Here is a 25,006-nt window from a genome sequence, read left to right on the forward strand (position 1 = left end):
ACAATACACTAATTCATTTTTAGCCACATAGAAAGGTTGTTTCAACATCAGCTACCAACATTAAACATACTCAAAAAATAATAATTAAAATTGTTACAACCAGAAGTTTTAGAATACGGTATACTATTCGTTTTCAACCTACGTTTAACATCTATTTCCTTATACGGCATTTTATTCATAGGATTTTTATGGATGCTAATTAACACTACCTGAGAATGCCATATACAATACTGGATTTACTCAAAACACCTACAAGATAAAAATACTAACAGCAAGATGAAACTAACACCTCACTGTACAGAAAAGATTCCTGATTTAGCATTCTTAACTGCGAAGGCATCCATCCACCCTGCTTAGAAAATACATAACAGTGAAAAACTAGAGAAGACTGCTATCAACTGCAATTTGACTGCAGAAAGACTTAAAATGGGGAGAGCTAAATTTTTGGGATCATGGTGGGGTGGTTTTGTTTGGCCTTTTGGGGGTTTGTTGGTCTTTTTTGAAGAACAGATACTTAGGCATAAAACAAACAAAAAAAAGAGAGGCTACTTTGCAATCAGTGTAAGTACACTCAACTTAAATGGCTACTGAAAGATACAATCCCACTTTTCCCTGTACTTCAATTTCTGCAGTATGTTGTCTTCACAAACACATCACTGTCTAGCAAGTGAAGCAACCTGCCAGACTCTGGATTTGGCAAGTTTGCTTTCAGACAGATCAATGAGATAATCCACGATTACTCCACTTCGTGCTCACTAGAAGCAATGGGAATAAGGAAATGACAGAAGCCAGAGTTTGAGGAGGAGAGGAGATTGCCCTTTCCAGATGCAAAGTCTTCAATCAGCATAAATTTACCAGGAATCTTATCCCTAGAGGCTGTAATGATTCACTGCACTTTCTACTACAAGTTTCTCTACTCTCCTGCTGTTCTCCTCTCTGAGGTCAGCTTTCCACCGTCTTGGTGTGACATGGTTTCATAACAGAAGATACTTTACAGCAATCCTGGCTTCAGGTATTCTTGCAACACACACCCTTCCTGTCAGCTCACTCCCACACCTGGCTGAGCTAAACCTGCTCACCCATTTCCTGTTACATCCTCAAAATGCTGAAGGAACAGATCAGATTTAAAGACAGCTTCCACTGCAAAGATTTCTTTTAGGGCTACGTAGTCTGACATGCATTTTACAACACAAGAGTACCAAGAGTACTTTTTACTAATCCCATTCTTGTCCTCTGACTACCAACTCTGCTCAAAAACAACCACCTAAAGCGGTCCAAACACAGCACCTAAAAAGTCACCCCTTCTTGTTAGATTATTTTTCATCAGAATAGTACTCTGAGCCTGCACACTGTGAAGCCAAAGAAATATTTGTACCAACATGGTGCAAGAAGTAATACAGGAGCAGGACAGGGCTATTTTTGGCAAGGATATGATCTTAAGTGCACGTCACACACAACTTCAAGCCAGACCAGCTCCCTGATCCGGTTCCTACCACACTCGCTGTGCAGCACAGGGAGTTACACTGGAAGAAGGAAAAAGAAAGTATCCCTCAGGAACTAAGTAACCAAAGAACTGATTAATACCTTAGACTGGTGGTACTGAGCACGCTGTATCTTGCAATTAGAGTTTAATATTTCATATCTGACTGATGGCTCAGTTGGCACAACTTCAAGCAAGCAGGGGGTTTCCCTCTTTTTGTCTCGCAGATTTTGAACTATCTCTTGGTATTTGAAAAGTTGATTTCAACATACATGAAACCAAAGAAACAGCGTGTACGTAAATTTATACGGCATTCACAAATACATATTCTGTATTAGCTTAGATCATACACAATTTTGTCCGCAGTGTATAGTTATGAAATGGAAGAAAGAAAAATGAGAAAGTGTGACTTTTACCAGAAAGCTCGACTGCAGTCGAGTAACAGCAGTTACAGCGTAAGCAGCTACCCAGCACAGGACAAAGTCAACACCAAAGGCAGAAGCAAGGAAATATAATCCAAGATAGTGCTCTGTTCAGGACTTTGCAATCCACACACGAACCTACAGTACTGAAATTTAATATATCAGTAACTACCAACTGTATGAATATTCATTGAGATGACATTGTCATTTAATAAGTTTGCTTAATTTTACAGTGAGAGATTTTCAAGCTTCTTCATTCTTCTTGCTTCTGAGAAACAATTCTGTCTGAAAAATGTAAAATCTTTACGTATTTGAGTTCCTGAGCATTGTATTTAAATGGTCAAATTTCAGTAACTTTCTTCTCTCTAGAGAAAACATTGCATATACACTCCTTTTGAATAAGAAACCCTCCTTTTCATATTTAGAATGTGTAACTATTGGTCTTGTTATAGGCCAGTTTTGTGCACATGAAAGACAGATCAATGGATTGAGTTGTTCACTTGATTTTATTCTTTTCTTCCAAGCATTTGAGGTTTTTTTCCAAAAAGAAGAGTAGCACCTAATAATTTACATGTGCATTTGTATTTTTAAAGTCATTTTATAGCTAAGCTTTATAAACAAAATACTATGGACTTGTTAAACATAATAATAAGGAATTACATGAATTTACTAATTAAAGCAAAGCTATCTGTTTTTCATATAATTTCTAACCTGATTTCAACACGAGATGTGGGGCCACAAATCAATGCCAACTTCTTATTTTTAACGTGACGGTACAGTTTGAAGTTGAAAACTTAAAACTAGATGTATACAGGGCCGCTCAGACCTCGGGTTAAACCGCACATCGTTACTCATGGCATTTTTTTCAGTGACGAAGAAAGTGGGTTACACAACCTGCTGTGGCAGCGCAGGATATTTATTGTTCTGTATCTGCGTGAAGTCCTTGCCTTGCTACTAGCCGGGCTGCCTTTTTCCTCCCCCCTCCTCTCTCCTCCCTCCCTCCCCACCCCCCCTCAACGTTTCTATGTATAGTGACAACCTCATCAGGGTTTACTAGTAGCAGCGCAAGCTCAGTTGAAACCTGGGAAATCTAACTGGAAACACGAGAGCGCGCTTTATTTGGCAGTGCTAAAAAAACCTGGGGACAACTGGCTGAGGGGCGGTGGAGGTGCAGGCTGCACAATCAACCAGCAGAGAGCCGGATAGCGGCTCCCCCCACCAAAAAAAAGCTGAGAGACTATTTTTTGCAATGGTTGACTAAATATGGTCAGGGAAGAGAGAGGCACAAGAGAGCCTGTTTGCCTGGGAGTGCGTGTTTCAAATGCTTAGCTGCCTATAAAGCCGTAACAGTTTTGCTCGTGCCCTCTAAGTGGGAAATGCGGGTTAGCGTCTTCCGTAGGGCGCGTGCAGGAGCCCTGACCTCGCGAGCAGACTTGACCTCTGAAGATGGAAAGTAGCTTCAACACAGACCTGCCTACACTTAAGCCTGGAAACATAACCTCAAGGAAGAAAAGATGCAGTGCAATATCTAAGGAACTAGAAGAAACCAATATTTGCCGGGGGAGGGGGGGAAGACGATCGCTTTTTTAATTGTGCCTCTTTTTTTTTGGTCTTTTTTTTTTTTCGGAAGCGACTCCAACTTCTGGGGGCTTGGTTTTGGTTTTTTGTTGGTTTTGTTGTGTTTTGTTTTTTGCCTGTGATTATTTTCATCTGACTGTGGGCTAAGTTCACCTTCCCTTGGCTTCCTAGCATCTATCCTTGGAGTCTTAACTCTCAGTCCAGCAGACATAAGGTATAATTTCTATACAACATCATCCATATTTTAGCATTCCAAGAAAGGCACCAGGTGCCACTTAGGCACTCGTCTTCATGCCTTTCTTTTTTTTTTTTCTCCTCTTTTAAGTTTTATCTATTTAAGGTGGTGAGGTACTGTACGCACCGACATTCGCCCCCCCCTTGCCTCCCCCTCCCATGTAATGAAGAGCTGATTCAGCGAATAGAGTGAGAGCACTCAGGATGAGATGGCTGCTGCTGATGTGTCTCTAGGTCATTACCTCTCTTCCAACTGCAAATGCTGCATGATACTAAACTTACAGGTAACAGAACATCAGGAGACCTGCATTTTTCTGCACGTTTAAAGGATGCCTATGACTTTCTGCATGTATATCTTAATTAACTAGAATGTTTTTTTTTAAAATTGTTATATTAATCCCTCTACTCTGGAAACAGCTTAATTTTGAGTGTGTTAAAGTATCAAGCATTTGTAGTGTAAAGAGCAGGTTGAAAAAAAAACCAAAAACATTAGTCCAAATTTCATAGAAGAAAAAAAAAATAATTCCAAACCCAACTTGCTTGGCAGGCAGAATTCTTTTTAACGAAGATAAACTCAAAAATTGTAAAGCCATTAACTAGTTGTGCATTTTGGTGAAATGTATTATCTTCCCATGCACAACTAAAAAAAAAAAAGCCAACTTTAAAAAGAAAATCTAATAAACAGTGTGCTAGTGCAATGCTGAATTCTCAAGTAGGTCTGAGCAAAATTTTTCAAGGTGCTTTCTCTCAGATGTACATGAAAACAACCTACTTAAAAACTAGAATGTGACTGCTGTGATTCTAATGCTGCATTGCTGTTTCTCCTTGTAGGACTGTGCTAGCTACTGCTACACTCTGATTTGCTCTCTGTCAGCTGCACTAGATTTTTGTCAGGAGCTGCAGAAATTCTTACTTCCTCTGCTCTCAGCTTTCGTTACGACTGTTACATTTACTAATTGATAAGCTTATTTCAAATTTACCTTCTAAAGCCGCAAAGGCAAAGCTTACTCTTTACTGTAACCCCTATCAACTCTAAAATACAAATTAAACAACCATAAGCTATATCTGATGGCCCCTTAGAAGTGAAACATCAAATATTTAACTATCATTCCAAACCTACATGCACAGTCTGACAAGACAGGGTTAAACCTGGGGTTTGGTTCTTTCAGGGCTTTGTGGGTTTCTTTAGTTGTCAAATATTTCAAGTGAGACAAGATTTTCAGTGAAGCAGGTGAGTGTCAATTAAAGAAAAAAAAAAACAAAAGCTGCTTGCAGAAGTGGTGAATAGGTATTAGCTTTCACATGTGACCTTCGGCCTAACAATACAAATCCTGTCACAGCAGTTAGAGGTTGTTTTCTTAATTCAATGTCATCATTTTTACAGTAAGCAGAATCACCAGTGGCATGTGCTGTTACTTTTTTTTTTAAAAAAAAAAAACACTGTGAACCACAGTGGAAATAACTATAAACCTGCAAAGAGTTTGCAGAATACTGGATGGGATGCATGCAGGTGGGATTGGGAAGGGCAGGAAAATAAGCTTGTAAGTGCCATATTAGGTAAGTCTATACTTCCCTTCAGGACACTAGATGCAAACTGTACACCAACACAGAAACCTGCTAGAAGATCTGGGAGGAAGCTGAAGTTTTTACGTTGGAATACAACTATGAACTCCAAGACAAGGTTGCAAAGCTACCAGCGCTTCGACTCTCCACTCAAAGGTGGTCACTCAGGACGAAGAGCAAGAGGCTGCAAAAATCTGGAAAAGCACTTCTAATGTCCATGTCATCCCAGAAAAACGAACTATAATTGGCTTTAAGCTGCTGTGCAGGTAAATTGCATTGCAAACTTCAGTTAGAATAAGAAGCTTATTTTCCACCCTCAGTTAATTACAACACTGTTCTTCCGAAGAATTTCCAGCCTGATTTTAACCTAATGACAGCAAGGGCAGCAAAATACTTAGCAGATTCTTCTGACAGGCAGTCGAGCAACCCTGTGTGTACCTGCTCAGAGTACATACTTCTTTATGTACCCATATGAACATACAATGCTATGGAATGTAAAGAAGTATGTATTTTTGGCAGGCATGGAACAACCAGTAAAAGGAAACTAAACAGCTGTTGGAAGAAACAGGTTTCCCTCGTTTGAATGACATTCATGTGACAAATTAGCGTGCTAAGGGTCAGCTGGTATTGCCAAAATAACTCAGGCTTGTTAGAATCAAATCACAAAACATTAAAATAAGTGACTATAAAAGTGGGTAGGAAGAATTGTTAACAGCTGATAAGCAGAACGTTCATTGTAAACAAAGAAGTCAAAACAAAGCTGGAAATGAACCCTTGAAATGCACCCATTAAGATTGCAGCATAGCTGCAAAATTTATCATTAGCAGTACTCCTCATTTAATAGATCCTAACCTAATCTTAAAAGCCTGATTATCAAAACTCATCTCATTATAAACAAGCCATTGTTCTATTAATCACAGCTAGATCTGTGTACTTCAGATGGTACTATTTAAATTTACATCTGCCACACTTGCAACATGTAGATTAAATATTCTGAGACACAAGTAGAAACAGTTAAGAAATTAAGGCTGGGATTTAGAGAAACGGATAGCAAACATCACTGAGTATTCTAACTTCTGCAATTTAACATGAGATTTAAGTTTGATTTTTCTCCAGATCAGCACTTACTATCTCACTGAGCTCTTCGATACAAAGTGCAGCGTCAGGTTTACATGCACAAAGTGACAACACAGAGATTTCTAGGCCACAGTTGCTAGTCAGCGGATTAAAGCTATTGACAGATTCCTACATGAAAACACAAATGTCAACTACAACCTAAAAGGTAAGTTACTTAAATACTAAAATTTTAAAATAACCTGAATTTATTTTAAATCAAAATTTAAGAAAATTGGCCATGGAAATATGGCTTTGTAGCATTCAGAAAATCATGAAAACCACAAGAGAAACAGTCCTGCCTGCACCAGCTTTGAGTTCTAAAAGCGGTCTTAATTAAAATATACTGCTACATACCATCTCTAAGTAAAGGCACTCAACGTTTAATTCAAGAACAAGGGGAAAATATGAGGAAAGACCTCCCGGGTCATCAGTGCAGCCCTTCCTATTCACGACTGCAGACTTCTAAAAACAGTTATTGAATAGGATACCTCCACGATAAGTAGGCACGGTTGCCCCAGATTAAATATTTTAACTGTACCCCTGGTGCTTACTAAGATGTCTGGGGAAAAACCACAACAACACATAAACACACAAGAAAAATTTTAAAAAAAGGCAATGCATAATTTTTAGATTGAGAATCTTATTTTTAAATACTCACATAGTTCTCAAATAGCTAAACACTATATATAGCCTGCTATTTTTATTATCTGAAATTACAGAATAACATATATGCAAGAAGAAACATTTTCTAACCAAACCCACTTTCTTAGGTAAAATATGAATACTTGTTTTAAGACTATTTCTCTTAGAAGCATGAAGTGTACAGTACCTTAAAATCTAAATAAAAGCCTGGTTTATACTGGGAACCAAATCAGAATGCAGAAGCTTTTCTAAATGGAGCAATGCTCCTGAAGTTGATCATGCTTGCAGAAGTGATTTGGTATTACTGACAACTTTACAGAGGGTGCAATTGCTAAGCTTATTTTTTTTTCCTGAAGAGTCTCTGCCCTTACCACCAATTGATTTGGCTACACTAACTTTTTAACAGCTTAAATTTATTTTGAAAGATTTTTGGTAACAATTCCTCATGTTGTGTTTGTTCTTGTCTTCTTTGTATAACATTGCAATGCTATTCCGAAACAAAATGACAGTTCAGAGTGATATGAAAGTTAAAATTACACGTTGACATTGCTTCCTGCTAGTTCATGTTAGCATATCTCTAAGAATACATATCCAGTCACTCTAAAATGTCACATCCATCACTTAGATCAGCTGTTCAACTTTAACTGAGCACACGTTGAACTTTGGGCATCTGCTGACACAGTTGTAACTCAAACATTTCAACTGTGTGACTGACAGGGATAACAGATGCTGACATTATCAAATGCTACACGGCTTTTTTTCCAGAGCCGTTTTTTGTCCCGATATGGCCAGTACATGAAACTGTATTGCCATCCAAAAGCACACTTGAGCAGCTGTATCTGTAAAACAGTTCCTGTATATCCAGTAAAAATAGAAACTAATTTTATAGTCATCTTAATGCTTAAGTCCAAGTGACACACCTGCTATGCTTCTATTAGGACACATGGTGTTGGGAATATATTTACATAAATCTTCTCACCAGCGTCAGACTATGCAACAAACAGATGTAGACTATACTTGACACACTCATTACTACTGAATGGCTTGAACTAAGGTTGCCCCCTACTCCCCGCTGCCGTTAAAACTCAAAAAAGAATTCAGCACTAATAAAAAAAAAAAAGAAAAAGCTACATGAGCATGTATAAATGTATTAAGGACCTTAATTTAGAAGAAATCAGATGCAACCCCAGACAATTCTTTAAAAGTTGTATTTTTCTGGCATTTTTTTTTCCATACACCATCAGGGTTAAAAAAAAACACAAAACAATTAAAAAGAAATCTAGCCTGCTATATTATATAATCATTCCTAAAAAGTTAATACTAACCAGACATATAGTAATGGAATTGAAAGCACTTGGCATTTATACTTGTGCTAACCACTACACCATTAAAGTAGCTGCAAAAGGGAGCCTGCCAGAAAATGAATGGGGTGGAAGGTGGGGGAGAAACCAAAACCTCCTTCCCTAGTAAAGTTTAAATTAAAGAGGCAAGGGAGCTCTAGATGAGTAGAAATTTAAAACTACAGCTTCTGGTCACTACTCTAAAATTTCATTGCTGCAGACAGAAAAAATGTTACAACTGCAACTATGATTTGATCTGAGACTCATCCAAAGAGCCTAAAGGTAACAGTGGAGGTAAAAACAGACCTGGATACTGTACAGACTCCTTCTGGTACAGCACTTTCCATTTGGCCATCTTCAGATTAGTGAAAGAATTTGAATTTGCACTGACTAGAAACAAAACACGTAACACAGAAGAAAGCCACGTGTTCCTTGTAAACCGTTCATGTATTTAAAAAAAAAATGTTACTGAATTATAATCTTCCCTCACTCCAATGCTTTGCTAGAGCTGGTAAAATGGAACCAAATCACCTCTTCAATGGATTTGGTCCCCTTCAACCAGCTGTAGCTATGCATTGATCACTACAGGATTTCTCCTTTTCTCAAAACTGGACATTAAGTCTCACCAAAGTAATTATGCAGTCCTCTCTACAGTTATGTTCAATTATTCCAGGCAGCTTGAAGATGGAAGGTAAGAAGGCATGTAGCAAATTCTGTATTCCAATATTTCAGGTTTTATTTGTAAATAACAGCTACCGGTGTTTAATATTCTGTCCACATTCACAGAAAATTGATCTCTCACAACATTCATAAAGAAGATAGATAAACAACAAAATAAATACATTTTTCAATTATTTCTTGTCTCTTGTATTTTTCCTCAAATCTGTTGTCCTCTGTAACAGGACAATAAAAAACAAACATAAACCACCACAAAAATCAAAACATGATCAAAAGGAAGCAATCATGAATGATATTGGCAATGGTAACAATGTCTGATTCCTGGGCACTTCTCTTCCTGAGGCCCTCCCCTGCTATTTCTTTTTTTTTTTTTAATTAATTGCACAAGGGAACAACAACAACCATCTTGCACACGCTGCTGGGCATATTATTTACTATTTTAAAATAATAAATTCGTCACTGACCTCAACAGCTACAGGCTAAATATAGGTCTGCTTGTGGAGATCATATTCCTTCTCCACATGAACTTCAGAGAAGTTTTCTCTCAAACCATTTTCTGACATAATACTAAAAGGTTCTAGGAACATGCCTTCTTTGCACTCAGCTTCAACTAAGCTTCAACCCATACGTACTGTTAGAACCACACATATGAAAGTAAAAAATCTGTTTTACTCGTTCAGAAAATAATTGTGTAACTCCTTAATCATCTCACAACTTGTCTCTGGGAGGACCTCCACGTCAATACAGCACAAAAGTCCTCGAAATGACCATTTACATTATGTACAGGAGAAAAATCCCACCTCCAAAATACATTGCCAAAAACAGTTAAAAATTCCACTGCGAACCAGTGTAAACCACCTGCAAGTCTAAAAATAAGGATGGATCTACTAAATAAGATAACCGTGTGGAAAAAGCATCATTCCATTTTAAACTACAATTTCCTACTTGCTAGTTTACAAACACCAAGATGACTCGCTCCTTGCTACTGGACAGAAACGTATCAAATCTGCACTTTATCCCAGTATTTTAAATTTTTAATTTGAAGTCCAGCAGAATTTATTGCTCTGAGGAAGCCACGCGCGTGTGCAAAGACAGGTCAGTTCTAAAAGCAGGCTCTATTTAAGATGCTAGCTGCTGTGGGAATAAAGCTCTCTTCACAAGATACAATGCAAATCTAAAACTAACTGGGGCAGCGGATATAAAATACGCCCACACTTCACAGTCATGTCTTCAGCTCAAAAATCTGAAGTCACAGGTATGCGAATAGATCAAACACAACCAAGAGTTGAAAACATGGAAAAAATAACCAATCTGTACAGTGTTTTCCAATTTTAGTCTCCTCTTTCCTGTCTGAAAAATCTCTGAAAAGGCAGCCTGACAAGCTTTGAGGTTCACAAAAAAGTATAAAATAAAGGCAGTTTTAATATGACCGACTCAGTTAAAAATCACAAACAAGAAACCATTAAATAAAATCTTAACTTCCACACACTTAATTTCAAATTTCTTTTCACCTCTATCTCCCATGTACAAGTTCAAAGCTACCTACAGCATAAACTCAGTAACATCCAATCTACATTTCAACATTGCACATGAGCATGAAAACCACAAGTTCTGTTTCTATACCAATTCACAAGGTATGAACAGAAGCAAATTATTACAAGGAAATTCCACTAATAACAGAATGGTCTCCAAAACTCACCTCTACCTTGCATTCTGGAAAACACTACCAAACTGTCCTAGAAAATTAAGCACTGAGAAACATCTAAGTTATTTTATATAAATTGCTACATTTCTTGTAATTTTTATCTAATATTCAAATGTTTAAAATGGGGTATCACACAGAATCACAGAATGTCAGGGGTTAGAAAGGACTTTGAAAGATCATCTAGTCCAACCTCTTTATTAATTTTCATGCAAAAAATTACAAAATTCCAAATGTTCTCTTTAACAGTTTGTGGGGGGGGGTTTTTTTCTTGTAGATTTATCTTCCTACTGCTAGTGGAGGTCATAACTCAAGCCAGAAACAGGTTTTGCACTGAAAATGAAATTGGTTCCAAATACATATTTGATATCTACTATGAAAAAGTTCTTCTACAGAAATCTACTTCACTTTATTGTGGTATCCACATTCTTAACACGTGCACTTATTTTTATTGTCAGTAACTAGGAAGATGGATGTGGACTTTAACAATACTTACGTATATAGTAAGCGTTTTATTTTTACAAATGTGGATATATACACACACTCATATACACTTATACACATACAGAAATATGTTTGGCTTTTAGAAAATATAATTTCTTTATACTTATATTTCTTTGACCTTAAGGGGGAATTCAGTGCCCTCTATTCCATATAAGGCATCACAGTTTGAAGCCACTAAAATTGCAGGTTCGGTGGAGTGGGAAAACTTACATTAGGAAAGATAGGTCCTTAAGTTAAGTTTTCAAGCAGAACGTATTATGTACTGCTTGTGACCCACACCAGCTACGAGCTGAAGTTCAGGTGGTTGTAACAGTGTTGTAAATAGCTTGTGCTTAGACCTTTTAACAGATCAGTAATATCCATTGTTATATATCATATTAGGAAAACAAAGTGCAAATAGAAAACCTTTGGTTTCACTCAGAAAGAGGCCACCCGTAGAACTACAGAATCAACAAATGAAATAAACACTCTTAGAGAAAATATTTCTTAAAAATCTTAAAGAAAGTCCTAAAGATTTATTAAGAATTTTAAAGAAAATAAAACTTAATGCCTGAATGAATTAAATTATTTTAATGATTTTTTGGTCTAGAAAAAAAAATAAATCAAAATAGATTTTGGTTTTATTTTCACGATGTAAAATGTGATGTAAGATGTGTAAAATATCTATTACTGTGAAGAAACAAAACTACTACTGCTATGATGGCGACAAGATTCTCTCTTCTTACATGCTTCAGAAGTGTTTAGATACAGCTGCAACCAGAAAAGCAGGTATCTAACAGATTTAATTGCAAGTGAAAATCCACCTATGGGAGAGACTTACATAAGGTTCAAATCACTAACACAGGAAAATATTTTCCTATTCTTCCTGTAAAAGCTTTTGTAAAGACAAAAGGGACTCCAGGAAAAATTGCATGATGCCTCACAATCTGCCAACCATCCAACTGACCCAGTTTGAACTGCACTTTGGATCCCTCCATCAAAGAAAAAGGCCGCAGCTCCTAAAACATTATTGACAGAAAAATCTTCAGCATCCCTATGAAGAGCTTTTTCTCTCCATACCCTTTACCTGCATCTCGCAGGAGCCTAGAAAAGTGCATCACAGTTCAAAAAAATTAACAAAAAATACCTGATCTAGGTTACTGGAAACAAGAAACAGTATTCCTGGCTAGTGCTGTTATCTAAATATAGAGATTTCATATTAAGTGAAAAGTTACCAAGTCAAACTTGAAAAAATTGTCTCCGGAATGCCAAAAATAAGCTCCCTTCCCATGGTCCTTGACATGTTCTCTTACAGGCCTTTTATGAGCACTGTTGGAAACTGTAAACACATTTATTGTTCCTATCAACCATTACTTTGTAAAGTACGATTCCATTCCCTATACACATATAAATGCTTATGCTTACTTTTTAACTATTAGTCTTTATAGCTACGTTCTAAGAGACTAACGAAGACTTTACTCCTATACATTAATAAACAGCCTTATTTATCCAATTTCACTCAATGGAAAAGTAACAGAATTTCGTGGTTAAATAAAGACACACATTTCTTACTTCATGTAAACTACAGCAAATTCTCCACCACAATTAACATGCTGAAGTCTTGCTAAGCTGATGGCTCATTAAGTCACAGTTTAATAAGGAACCAACAACGCTGCAAGTTTTCCCTTACACTTTATCTATGCAATAGTTTTTGAAAGCTCTCTTAACTGAAGATTGAATGTAGATGTATAGTACATAGCTAGCACAAAAAAAAAAAGACTTAAAACTAACTTTTACAGATAAGCTGCTATATAAAAGCTGAAATAAATTCCTTCTATACGTCCCTTTAAAAAACAGAATTAGTTTCTTCTACTGACAAATACAATTTAATGCAACAATCCTAAAATCACTTTGTAACTGCGCGGTATCTTTAATAATTATTGAAATATGTGTTTCTTAAAAACACAAATCCCCTTCCCAATATTCAATATCTGAGAAGGGAAACATTTTAACGTATTTTAAGATCTTACTGAATAAAAAATTATACACCCACCATATGATATTTCCCAGGGATCTGGAGTTACGTGAATACAGCGTTAAACTGAGCAGACTAGTAGCTTCATTCTTAAAAATGGCTTCCTGAGTATTCACCAAATGCATATCTAAGACATATTAAAATTTAAGAAAATACTGCATGCAAGTTTAAGGATCATTTGAAGGAATACCATAATTCTACCCTCCTATGCACTTGCTTTCCTTTCACAAATGATGAAACAATCTTTAAAAACAAATCTTTACCTAGGGTTTCCTCTTAGTGCAGCATGGTGAAGAGCATTAAACCCGTTGTTGTTGGTGATAGTAACATCTGCTCCAGCTTCTAACAATACAGCGAGGATATCATCACGCTTTTTACTTATTGCATCATGAAGTGGAGTGTCACCTTCAGAATCCTAAAACCAGAAACAGCTCACATCAGTTTTTAAACGCATTCACATTAAAGAAAAAAGAGGCTTAAATATCATTCCAAAAACTGACTACACAAACACAAAGCAGCTCTTCTGCCCTAAAAGTGTTGTTGTACTGCACAAGTAAGAGCAAGCTATTTTCTGATCTTGCTCTGGGTCTTTGCAAACCCAGCAAGTTATTGCACCCAGGGCTCCAGTCTTCCACGATTACACTACCACCAGAACTGAAGCACGCCTTGCAGGAGATGGGACTCAAGACACTGGTGCAGACATCAACTTATCTGTGCCTCATACCCAAACAGACTTGATGCCTAAGTTACAATTTATGAGTAACAGAAGGACAGCAACAAAAAATAACACGAAAGAGAAGAGACCAGCCAGGGAGGGAGAAGACAGGGAATTTAGAGTGATGAAGGCTGAGACTGAGCCAGCAATTAACCATGCGAAAGACAATACCAAAAAGACAGTGTGAAATAAAAGCATAAGCAAATAAAAAAAAAATGCAGTCTAAGTAATACATTTAGGCAGATCTGTTGTTTTCACTGAAGCAGATAATTTTCCACAAAGTAAAGGCCAATGTCACAAGCAATACTAAGCTTTTGAAGTTGTTATGGCTAATACCAGACTACATTACACAAGGTACACAAAAATATTTTAGTGCATAATTGAAGAGACAAAGAATGTATATTTTTAGCCTGACATTTTATTTCTCAAATATCCCAAATAAGGGAAAAATACTTTTTATTCCTAGAAGTACATTACTTAATCAAGGACCCAAATGGCTGGACTGAAAAGGAATGCCCTAGACTAACAGTGAGAAAACACATCCATTTAAGCTTATTTGCAGCTATATAGGCAAACTCTCTAGATTTATGCTTCCAGTAAAATTCTAACACCATATAAGTCAGGAAGTCTTTTGTAACTGACACTGACTCAACTGCAAACTGACTAACACAGGAACTGAACATTTTAGCAATACACTAATACAAAAATAAATCTTGACAATCTTTACAGCGAGAATCAAAAACTGCCAAGGAAAAAGTGCCAGGATATGGAAATGCTTGAACCACTGGGAACCAGTTTGCCAAGACTAAATTACGTAGCTTTTATCTGGTTTAATTGATGATATTTCCTGAACTTACTGTTTACAGACTAACATATGTTTCTGTTTACACAGTGAATTGGCTTGAGTAATAGAGTGCTGGCCAGTTAAATTCCAGTCATGCCACAGTCTGACTCCCCTGTGCTCTCATCCACCAAATCAACTGCCTATTCATATTTGCACAACGGAGCTCCTCAGCACACGTGCAGGATCTGAAAGTTCATTGATTTCAATAACTCTATTTTCCAGATGGAGCTTCATAGCACCATTCTACTGAATTTTTTAAGTCCAGCAGACTTCTATAATTTAAAGTCAGACACATCCATTTTGGCTACCCAGGTATCATATGTCATTATATGATATACACTCCCACTTTATCAAACTCAAGGCATCAGACTCCTTGTTGTATCTACAGTTCAACATGTGATAACTAAGGTCTGGATGAATGTTAGCTGGCTAGCAGCTCAACCTCAGCAAGATCAAGACAGCACTTATGAAGCCAGGTGGAAGCAGATAAATGAAAAAAAAAAAATCACTATAATCACTAATTTCAAGAGTTTGCTCGTCTCTTTTTAAGCGGATATATAGCTCCCCTCCCCCCCAAATAAATCACTGATTACTTGCACAGCAAAACAAGGAGGTAAATGTGTTGTTATTGCGTATCTTGATTTGCTCAGGATGTTTCAGCCTTTTCTTCCTGTTGCAAACCTTTTCAAACTTACCCATTCTGATTTATTTTTTTTTATTAATGAGCTGCATGCGCCTACATTCAGCTCATTCAGAACGTGGACACCTGTTTAACTGATAAGTGGTTTCTACTCTACCTTCTCAACGGGACGTTACCCTCAGACGTCACAGCTTTTGCCACAACTATTACAGATAAACTCCCTGTGAAATTATAGTACTTGAAGCCTGTGCACAATGGCCTTTTAGATAAAAGGCTGAACACGTAAAAGATAATCTGGCTTAACAGATCTATCAATGATAGGTAAAATCTGAAAAAAAGGCCTCTTTTAACAAAATATTCCATAATATCATCATCCAAAAAACCACAAAGCTGTGCCTTGCAGCAACAGCAAACTGCAGTGGATTTGACAGAGGAAGGATTAACCTGGAGAGTAAGTTAAAAATTACAGGTAACTACAGTCTGTGAAAATATCTGTTAAGATCAACCAGCTAGAATAAATCAGGTGCCTAGCTAGCTGTCAACAAAACAAACAGATTTAAGGGCATTTTTATTACAGCTGATCACATACTGGGGTACAGGGTGGGACAGATAACTTCACAAGGTCCATTCCTTTCATCCTACTTTCCATTACTCTTGGAATCACCTTCACACAGCATCTACATAGAGCAAATCATAGACATTGTAGCTAGAAAGTGAACCTACATTAGTATTTACTTTACCTGTAGACTAGGATGGCAACCAAAGTCCAGCAAAGTCTTCACAACTTGCAGATGACCTTTGTTGACAGCAATATGAAGCGGAGTCTGCCTACGTTTGTTGCGAGCGTTCAAATCTGCGCTGCCTCGGTGCAAAACCTCTATCACAGCACCTTCATCTCCAAAGGCTGCATGATGGACGGCCCTGTCTCCATCTTTGTCCTAAAGCAGAAACATGAATTTGACCCAGAATATTCCACATTTCCTTTGCATTTAAGCCAGGTTAATTTAAACTGAACAACTACGCACACTTGATATCTTTAAAGGGAAAGAAAAAAAAATCAGATAATCATGATATCATTCAAATACATAATTAAAATAATTGCTCAAACCACAGCAACAGAGGATGAAGAGTCTGTTCATAGATAAACATACATATTATATAACATACAATATTGTATACCGCGGACAACTACTGCCCTGAATCTTTGCATGATGCGTTTTTCAGAACCTCAAAAAGATTAATGTGAGTTCCTACTACAAAACAACTGTTGTCAAAAAAACCCACAAACCATCAACAAAAAACCAAGCACAAACAACACCCAACACACAAAACCCCCAAAATGTTACACTTGGGAACTCAGGGCAATGTTTCCTGTAATCCAGGAAGAATTACAGATTCCAAATCACAGTATAAGCCAAGATTCATACAATTAAGCTAATACCTATTAGGCTTTATTCTGTATGTCTTAGTTTCAGTTAATAAACCTTTTCCAAAGGAAATTTTGGATTGATGCTGAAGTTGATTAGAAGCTCTGATTCCATGATGATGATTCATGGCATTAAAGCCAGTTTGGGTTACTGTAACATCCGTAAGAGTGGACTCTACTACATGAAACATTTTTAAATATCAATCAAGTGATTTCAACATTAATGACAGTATATAAAAGCTAAAACTAAAACAAAAGGTATATAACAATGAAATAATTACTTCCATAAACTAATTTCTAACTTGATTTCTATGCACAGAAGAATATTACTACGTATTTGTAGGATTTAAATTGAACAGTAGAGAAATACTGAAAACTGTAAGGAGAAGAAAAATCATGACTGATCAAGGGTGTACTGGATGTCTCTCTTGAGTGAGCTTAGCTTCCCTCATCAATTTGCTTCTCTCAGCAATGTCTTTCAAAACTTATTTTCATTATGTGTAACACATTTCTGAGGTCTTTTACATCAATGCAAAAATGAATAGCTCTTAGAATAAATTGTATTTTCACAGTTATAAGATAATAATAAAATGAGACTATTTACAGCATTTAAAAAGTTATGTAAGGAGACTTATCAGCTAATTATGAAATACACTTTTTTGGAAATACAAATACGATTTTCAAGATAGTCAGTGCAGTAAACAGCAGCTTCAATATCTTTTGAAACCAAGGTATTTTTAAGCCTTTCAGATCAACTTATGCTATGAAACTGCCTTCTAAGATTCCTTCTCAGGCTCATCTGGCACAAACAGCTTGTCCATTTGCAAGGGAAATTGATCAGAAAGGGAAATCTCACTGTATTTCTCACCTGGTTATAAAGATTATTATGAGACAAAAGTTATCAAGAGCATGACCCTAGTGTTAAACTGCTACAACATTTACATTTACAGAGCACTTTGTTTCACAGGTATGTGGTAATTCGTTTTTTTCATATTTGCAGTCTGCAAAGTACACTGAGATATTTACGAATGCAACCCCATATAATTTATTAAATATTTTACAGTTTTACCATATTCTAACTCTGAGATGCAAACACCTGATTTTATAAAACATCAATGTATGGAATTCTTGTTTTAATGAGTAGAGGTCCAAAAAAGTATGTGCCTATTTTTTTTAAGCTCAGCATCAAAACAGATAATCTCAGGAGCTAAGTTCCACTGTACAGTTTCTAAACAATAGAAAAAGCTAGCAACGATTGAACATCTGTCCTAAGACTTGTATTTAGACATAAATCTAAGTATTAAAAGCATTCTGTTTCAACAATAAAATATTGTGAGTATTGTCACTATAATAACTGTTCTCTATTAATTTCTGCAGACAAGAAGGATACAAGTTTTTACTATGTAATATCTACATCAGGCTTTTTGAGCTGGTCAGTCACAAATTGTTTTCTGACTAAACAGAGGCCACTTCTACTCTACATTAAACTCTCATAACTGACATAACTGACATAAGCACAGAGGAGACAACAATATGAGGGCATCCTCAGAAAATGTCATCATGGACGTATATACTTTGCAGCAGTGACTGTTTGTGTAAGTATATCCAACTTAGCCATAAAGCAGGCAAAGTTAAGGACTCTTATTCATCGTTTCCATGCTACAGACCACGACAGCGAAGTAAACGGACTAAATTTTTGCTCTCTGCTTACTGGGATGGCTCTGCCAGGTCTTTGCACATTAATTTAGAGAGCTGACATTTTTTATAGCCTGAAACATAGAATCATAGAATCGTATCAGCTGGAAGAGACCTAGAAGATCATCGAGTCTCACCTTTGTCCCAGCTCTATCAACCTACTAAACAATTCCCCCAATGCAACATCCACCCCTCTCTTAAACACCTCCAGGGATGGTGACTCAACCACCTCCCTGGGCAGCCTGTTCCAGTGCCTGACAACCCTCTCAGTAAAGAAATTCTTCCTGATAACCAACTTGAACATCCCCTGGTGCAATTTAAATCCATTTTCCTTCGTCCTATCACTCACTAGGGAGAACAGAGCAACCCGCACCTCTCTACAACCTCCCTTCAGGCAGCTGTAGAGAGCGGTAAGGTCTCCCCTCAGTCTCCTCTAGGCTAAGCAGCCCCAGATCCCTCAGCCCTTCCTCATAAGATTTTCCTCATGAGTCTTTTACCACCTCGGTAGCTGCCTCTGTAGCACCCTCTCCAGCACCTCAATGTCCCTCTTGCAGTGAGGGGCCCAAAACTGTACGAAGTACTCAAGGTGGGGCCTCACCGAAGCCGAGTACAGGGGCAAACATATAATCATTAATCTAATCATATTATACAGGAATACCATGTTCACTTACACAACTCAAAGTTACATTTAAAAGGCTTGAAAATTCAAATAAAATCTTGAATTTTACTTTTTTAATGCTACTGTTATGGTACTTCTGAACCCCAAGCAAACAGGAACTCTTAACAATTTTACTGCTAACAGCTGCCTTCCAATACCTGAGGGGAACCTACAGCAAGGCTGGGGAGGGACTTTTTACATAAGCGTCCACCAACAGGACAAGGGGAAATGGATTTAAGTTAAAGGAAAATAGATCTAGTTTATCAACTAGAGTATGCACTGCAGCAAAAGCGTTACTTCTAAAATCAAGCTACTCCACAGAAATCAGACCACAGCGAGTATCTGTCGCATCAGATCTAAGTCACCTTTACGACTTAGCAGAAAACCTTTACAAAGTAATGATGTATCTGTGAATATAAAATTTTTAATTCCAAGAACTACACCATTGCTTCATTAATGTTTTAATATATTATAACTTCTGTTATACCCTTCCATGAGGGGTGAAGTTAAAACAACAAAACAAAACACTGAAAAACTGGAAGCAGCACTGGCAGTTCCTACCCAAACATACTGTTACTACTTTCTGCTCAAACTTGCTTTAGATAAGAATGGAAAACTTTCTCCTAACTGAACACTGGATGTAAGCAGCATGGCAAGTATCTGAAGTTGGAGATGCAGCATCCAGCACCCTGTTCTCTGAATGCCACAGGCAGTGTGCTAGTCTCCTACATTCTAGTATGAAATAAAGGAAATAAAGAAGGGGCTTCATCCTCTACAATCACATACTAGCTTACACAGCTCTATTACATTACCATTTTATTTCACGTAACGGTGCTAAACAATTAGATACTACTAGCAAGATTACAAAGGGTCAGGAGGCTGATTTGGGAACATAACCACAGTAAGAAAAGCAATTTTTCTTTTCAAATGTCAGAGCAAGCAAAGGCAACTCCAACAGAATTGTTACTTCTGTGCATAGCAAAGTTCATGATTTAAGAAGATACAAAGCATACTTCAAAATATTTAGGTTACCTCTGCTTCTACATCCACATTCTGTTTCAGAAGCAACTTCAAAATGTCAACATGGCCATTCTGACTAGCGGCTTGCATAGCTGTGTGTCCAGCACATTGTCCATTCACCTGGAAGCACAGCAATACTTTGAGATAAGCTGTAAGATACACACCCCCACTATGAGATGCTTCAGCAGTACACATGCATGGCTATTAGAAAACTTAAAGCAACAGCATACATGTATCAAAGTATCAAACAATTTTCAGACAGCGGCCTTTCTAGCACATATAGATGATCTCCTTGGCCTTCTCTACTTCATTTCTATGGTATTAGCTAGATTGAAAGAAAGAAGCAAGAAATGGATTTATTTCAAACATTAAACTCCTATCAATAATTGGATTAAAAATTTTCATCTTTGGGCAACTGCAAAGGAAAGACTTTGAGAACAGGTTTCAGAACAGTATCAGTCCTCTGCTCTACAGCATATTTAACTTCATTTTCTAATTTATGGCAACAACAGGAGTCGGTCTGAACCAAATACCATGTTTTGCATAATCTTGAGCTACAAATCAATCCTCAGAACTGAAGTTTAGTCTCTTATCTGCAAAAATTCCTACTACTGCAGTGAGAAAAACATCCAACTAATTTTACATGTTCCCTGAGTCAAGTCTTTTAAAACATTTCCCTTTAGACTCTTTAACACTGGCAAGGCATATCTAGGACAGTTTCACTTCCTCTAGTGTTACAGGGCCCCTAAGCAGGTCCTCCCAAACCAGAACACTCACATCTACATCTGGTCTCTTTAGCAAGTCTTCCACTTTAGCAACATCGCCATTAGCAGCAGCTTTAACCAATTCTTCATTGAGATCTCCAGATTCTTGGGTTTCGAATAACTTCTTCAATAGCTGGGACAATCTCTCTATCATTATCGAATAAAGGACAATCAAGATTACAATTCTAATCACACAAGAACAGAAAAATAACAGCTAAACTTATCACATTCTTATAGGCATGTATACAGTAACACACAAACCACCAAATAATGGGAGCTCTCAGTTACTATTTAGTTCAGAGTAAGCACTTGCACTTCAATGCCCTTTAGACAATTTAGACTGTCACAGGCACTTCCAACTTGATTGAACCACAAATAGCTTGTCCAACATAAAATATAGAAGTGTGGGGACAAGGTAAAAACATGAATTCACATATGAAGATAACAGGCATTTTAGTATTCTAGCTTAATTTAGGGTATACTCTGGCCCCTGCAATTTGAAACACTAAGTCCTAGTATCATTCTAACTAGTTTTATGGCCATTGCGACTTTGTCTTTATAGCAGAAAACTCACTGTATCTATGCCAAAGTCTAGAAAACTATGTAGAAAGGTTTCTTGGCATTAAAGCAAGTATGAGAAGAGGAAAAAACAACTAGCTATGACCAAAAAAAGGAAAAACATTCTAGTTCAATTCGTCTGTGAAACAGCCAAGAGAACATAAAACATCTTGGATAGTCTTTCTGCCTTGTTAGATGAATGACAGCAGGCTCAACAACTGAAATGGGATTACATAGAGAAAAAAAATCCCACTTCAATGAGTCAAAGCATGTCTCACTAAATTTTAAGACAGACATTTTCAAGAAAGAGTATTATCCTGAGTAACAGCTTGCAACAGATCTCTCATGCTTGCTATCCCACACCACCTATTAAACAAGGAGTCCACCTGCTATGGTCAGTAACTCTCTTCATGCCGCATTCCCCATCCCAATCTAATAACCCTTCCAATCATTTAAATTTGAAAGTCCTTAGAGCAGACCTCCAAAGACATACCTGTACTGGCCAAACAGAAACTCAAATTTGATTTGGAGTTTTTGCACCTTATCAAAATAACAACTACCAGCATCTTCATACTGACTGCAAGCTTTTTTCCTCATATCTTTCTCTAAGCTACATCAATTAGCCAAATCCCGAGTCAAGAGTATTATTAACCTTGCATACAAACTATGTACTAGTACTTATTAACCAGTTTTTAATTAATACATATACTTGCCATACATATATTACTGGTTATTCTTCAAACTTACCACCAGATGCATTACTTATAGCAGATCCTGCTGATGCCACCTTTGAGACAGCTGCTGGATTATACGTCCAAGATGTACCACAAACCTCTACCTTTAAGTCGCTGTCTGAGTAGATCTGCTGGACACGACCAACTTTACCTAAAGTCTGTGTTAGGGAAAACATCAAATGCAAATGACACTAAAAATAAGACATTCAGAAATCCAAATGCTTTAAAATAAGTCACAAATTTTATGAAGTCCATTGTTTAATAGTACAGTCCCCAATATCTTTAGCTAAGTTTCATCAGGCTAAGCAGGTTACTACATCTGAGCAAGTATTACACCACGTTTAACCAAATACGCTTTCTTTAACTTAGAAGAAAATCACTTTGACTCCCACAGCCTCCAGGTATTATTACTAATCCTAACTAGAAATATACAAGTGTTACCATTTTATGAATCAAAACATACAACCACTTACCGGAAGCATTGCTTCAGCCCACTCGCCATGACCTCTCTGAAGCAGCTTGATTCGCTCTAAGTCATAACATACTTGAACAAGGTCACCCACTTGAAATTGGGAGGTACCTCCTTCTGCACCTTGAGCAGCATCTCCACTTCGGACAACGTTGGCTTTCGTGAGAACAGCTGGATTAAATGTCCACCTAGACAACAAATCGTTTAAAGTAGATTTTAAACACACACAGTGATATGTTTGTTTAAAAACTATCTGTTGGACAAGATTCTGCTCGTATGCCTACAAACTTTCTGCAACTGGACACTATGGTATAATTGTTATTAAACATTTCTTGTCCATAAACTTGTCTGTGGCTCTTTAGAATCATAGAATCATATCAACTAGAAGATCATTGAGTTTAATATTTCCAGGGCAATCTTCAGAAACACACATTTCTAAAAGCAATGGAGAAATATCCTGCCTAAGGGGAAGTAAGCTGACAGAAATATAATAGTCCCAAAAGTAGCTATACAGTTTATTTATCCTGAGAGAGAAGGAGATGACTCTAGTTGAAAAGGGGAAGATCCAATCTGTCGCACAAAGGATTGGACTGTTGGGAAACAATACCGGAAGCTCACAGAATTTTGCTCCTTCCTCCCTAGGTCAGAAGCTGCAACAGTGAATTATAAAAATACTCTTCAGTTAAATGGATGTCCTAAACCATCCTAATTTGTACTATAAAATTTACTCGTTTAGAGCCATTTAGCTGGTTTTATGCCAAGTTATATTCCAATATTCTAATATATAATATAGCAAACTCTCCTTTATGTGCCATGTGGTCTGGGGTTGGGTTTCATTCAGCTATCTGATGTGCAGAAGGCTATATAACAAACCTGTTGCCACTTGGATATTGTACTACAATGTCATGATCCTCATCAATGCCACAAACTGTTCCAGTTGTTGTTAAAGTTTCAAACATGCCATCAGTCCATCCTCCATGACCATGCTGCAAAGACTGTACAATTTCCAAATCAAGGTCAATGTTTACAAGGTCACCTATTTGCAGCCCACCGGGGTTTCTGTTACCATTTTGCTCACCTGAAATGAAATACAAAGAAAATGTTTACATGGCTACACTAATTTTCCATGCAATTTAATGAACAGAAGTTAATTGCTGAGACCCAACGTCTCTGCAACTGTAGTGGCCAACAGGTAAAAGAGAGTGAACAGGTAAAGAAGAACTCTTAAACTATGGCTATGGAACTGTTTCTTACTGAGTTTTCAAGACAAAAAGCAGTGAGACTTGCAAATGCTAAATACTTGTGACAGGTTCTCTGTGGGCTCTAACTGGGATGGTAACAGTCATCAATGATTTTAGACATCTAGATACATAAAAGGTCTGATAATTTTGAGAGAGTTACACATGATGTGCCAGCTATCCACACAGAGGCTGAAAGATAAGCAGAAGGCACACAGAAAGTGGTTGTGAATTGTGTCAGCCCTTGAACGGAGAAAGCACTGGCAAAAAAAAAATACTTCCAAAATGACCAACGGTGAAAATCTTTAATCTTCTCAGTGGGGATAAAAAAAACCCACAACACAACCTACAAATCTAAAACTAAATCGTTCTCCCTGGAGAATACCTGCTGTCAAAAGATGCATCATAGCAAAAACTCATTAGCTGGAGGGAAATGGAATACATTCACACACATCCAGCTGTGTTAAGTAATGAGAGAACACACCTGTGGACCTCCTCACTGCCAAACTCAGAGGATGGTATCTGGTGCCATCCACAAAAGATTGAGAACACAACTGCACAACTGCGTAAATCATGTAGATTGAGTTCAATAGTGACATCAGTGGCAAAGGTGAGCAGAGTTCCTTTAGTAATATTGTTGTCTCTTGCTCTTCCAATCAGGAGGCAATAACAGAGAAAGGATTCTTGCACTGTAACAATAAGGAAGTGCAAACAAATAGCCTGACACATAGAGACAAAGACATTATTTGGAGGGAGGCTGATTTTAGAGCTTGAAATCCACACCAGTTGCTGGCAGCACTGCCAGCATGGTTGCACCACTAAAAGTCTCCAGAGAACAGAATGGCAAAGAGGAGAATCTGAGCGTAGTGAAGAAGAAGCTGCTGAGAAAGGAAACATGGCCATGAATAAATGCTCAGGTTCAATGAACTTGGATTTCTATGACCACCCAGTGACTTTCTGTCCTGATCTCAG

At 37.3% G+C, this 25,006-nt stretch overlaps 1 protein-coding gene across 1 annotated transcript in view; it reads right to left on the reverse strand.

Annotated features, from left to right (window-relative positions):
• Positions 1–25,006, reverse strand: part of MIB1 (mindbomb E3 ubiquitin protein ligase 1) — a 65,534-nt gene that overhangs the window by 21,599 nt on the left and 18,929 nt on the right. Inside the window, exons 6-12 of the mRNA XM_009867465.1 lie at positions 23,670–23,874; positions 22,801–22,984; positions 22,341–22,485; positions 21,049–21,182; positions 20,284–20,391; positions 16,213–16,410; positions 13,537–13,688 (exon numbers count right to left, since the gene is read on the reverse strand). Of these exons, the coding sequence (XP_009865767.1) occupies positions 13,537–13,688; positions 16,213–16,410; positions 20,284–20,391; positions 21,049–21,182; positions 22,341–22,485; positions 22,801–22,984; positions 23,670–23,874 (1,126 nt within the window). The remainder of the gene's footprint in view (positions 1–13,536; positions 13,689–16,212; positions 16,411–20,283; positions 20,392–21,048; positions 21,183–22,340; positions 22,486–22,800; positions 22,985–23,669; positions 23,875–25,006) is intronic.

Source organism: Apaloderma vittatum, unplaced genomic scaffold (assembly GCF_000703405.1).
Source record: "Apaloderma vittatum isolate BGI_N311 unplaced genomic scaffold, ASM70340v1 scaffold9204, whole genome shotgun sequence".
Lineage (NCBI taxonomy): Eukaryota > Metazoa > Chordata > Aves > Trogoniformes > Trogonidae > Apaloderma > Apaloderma vittatum.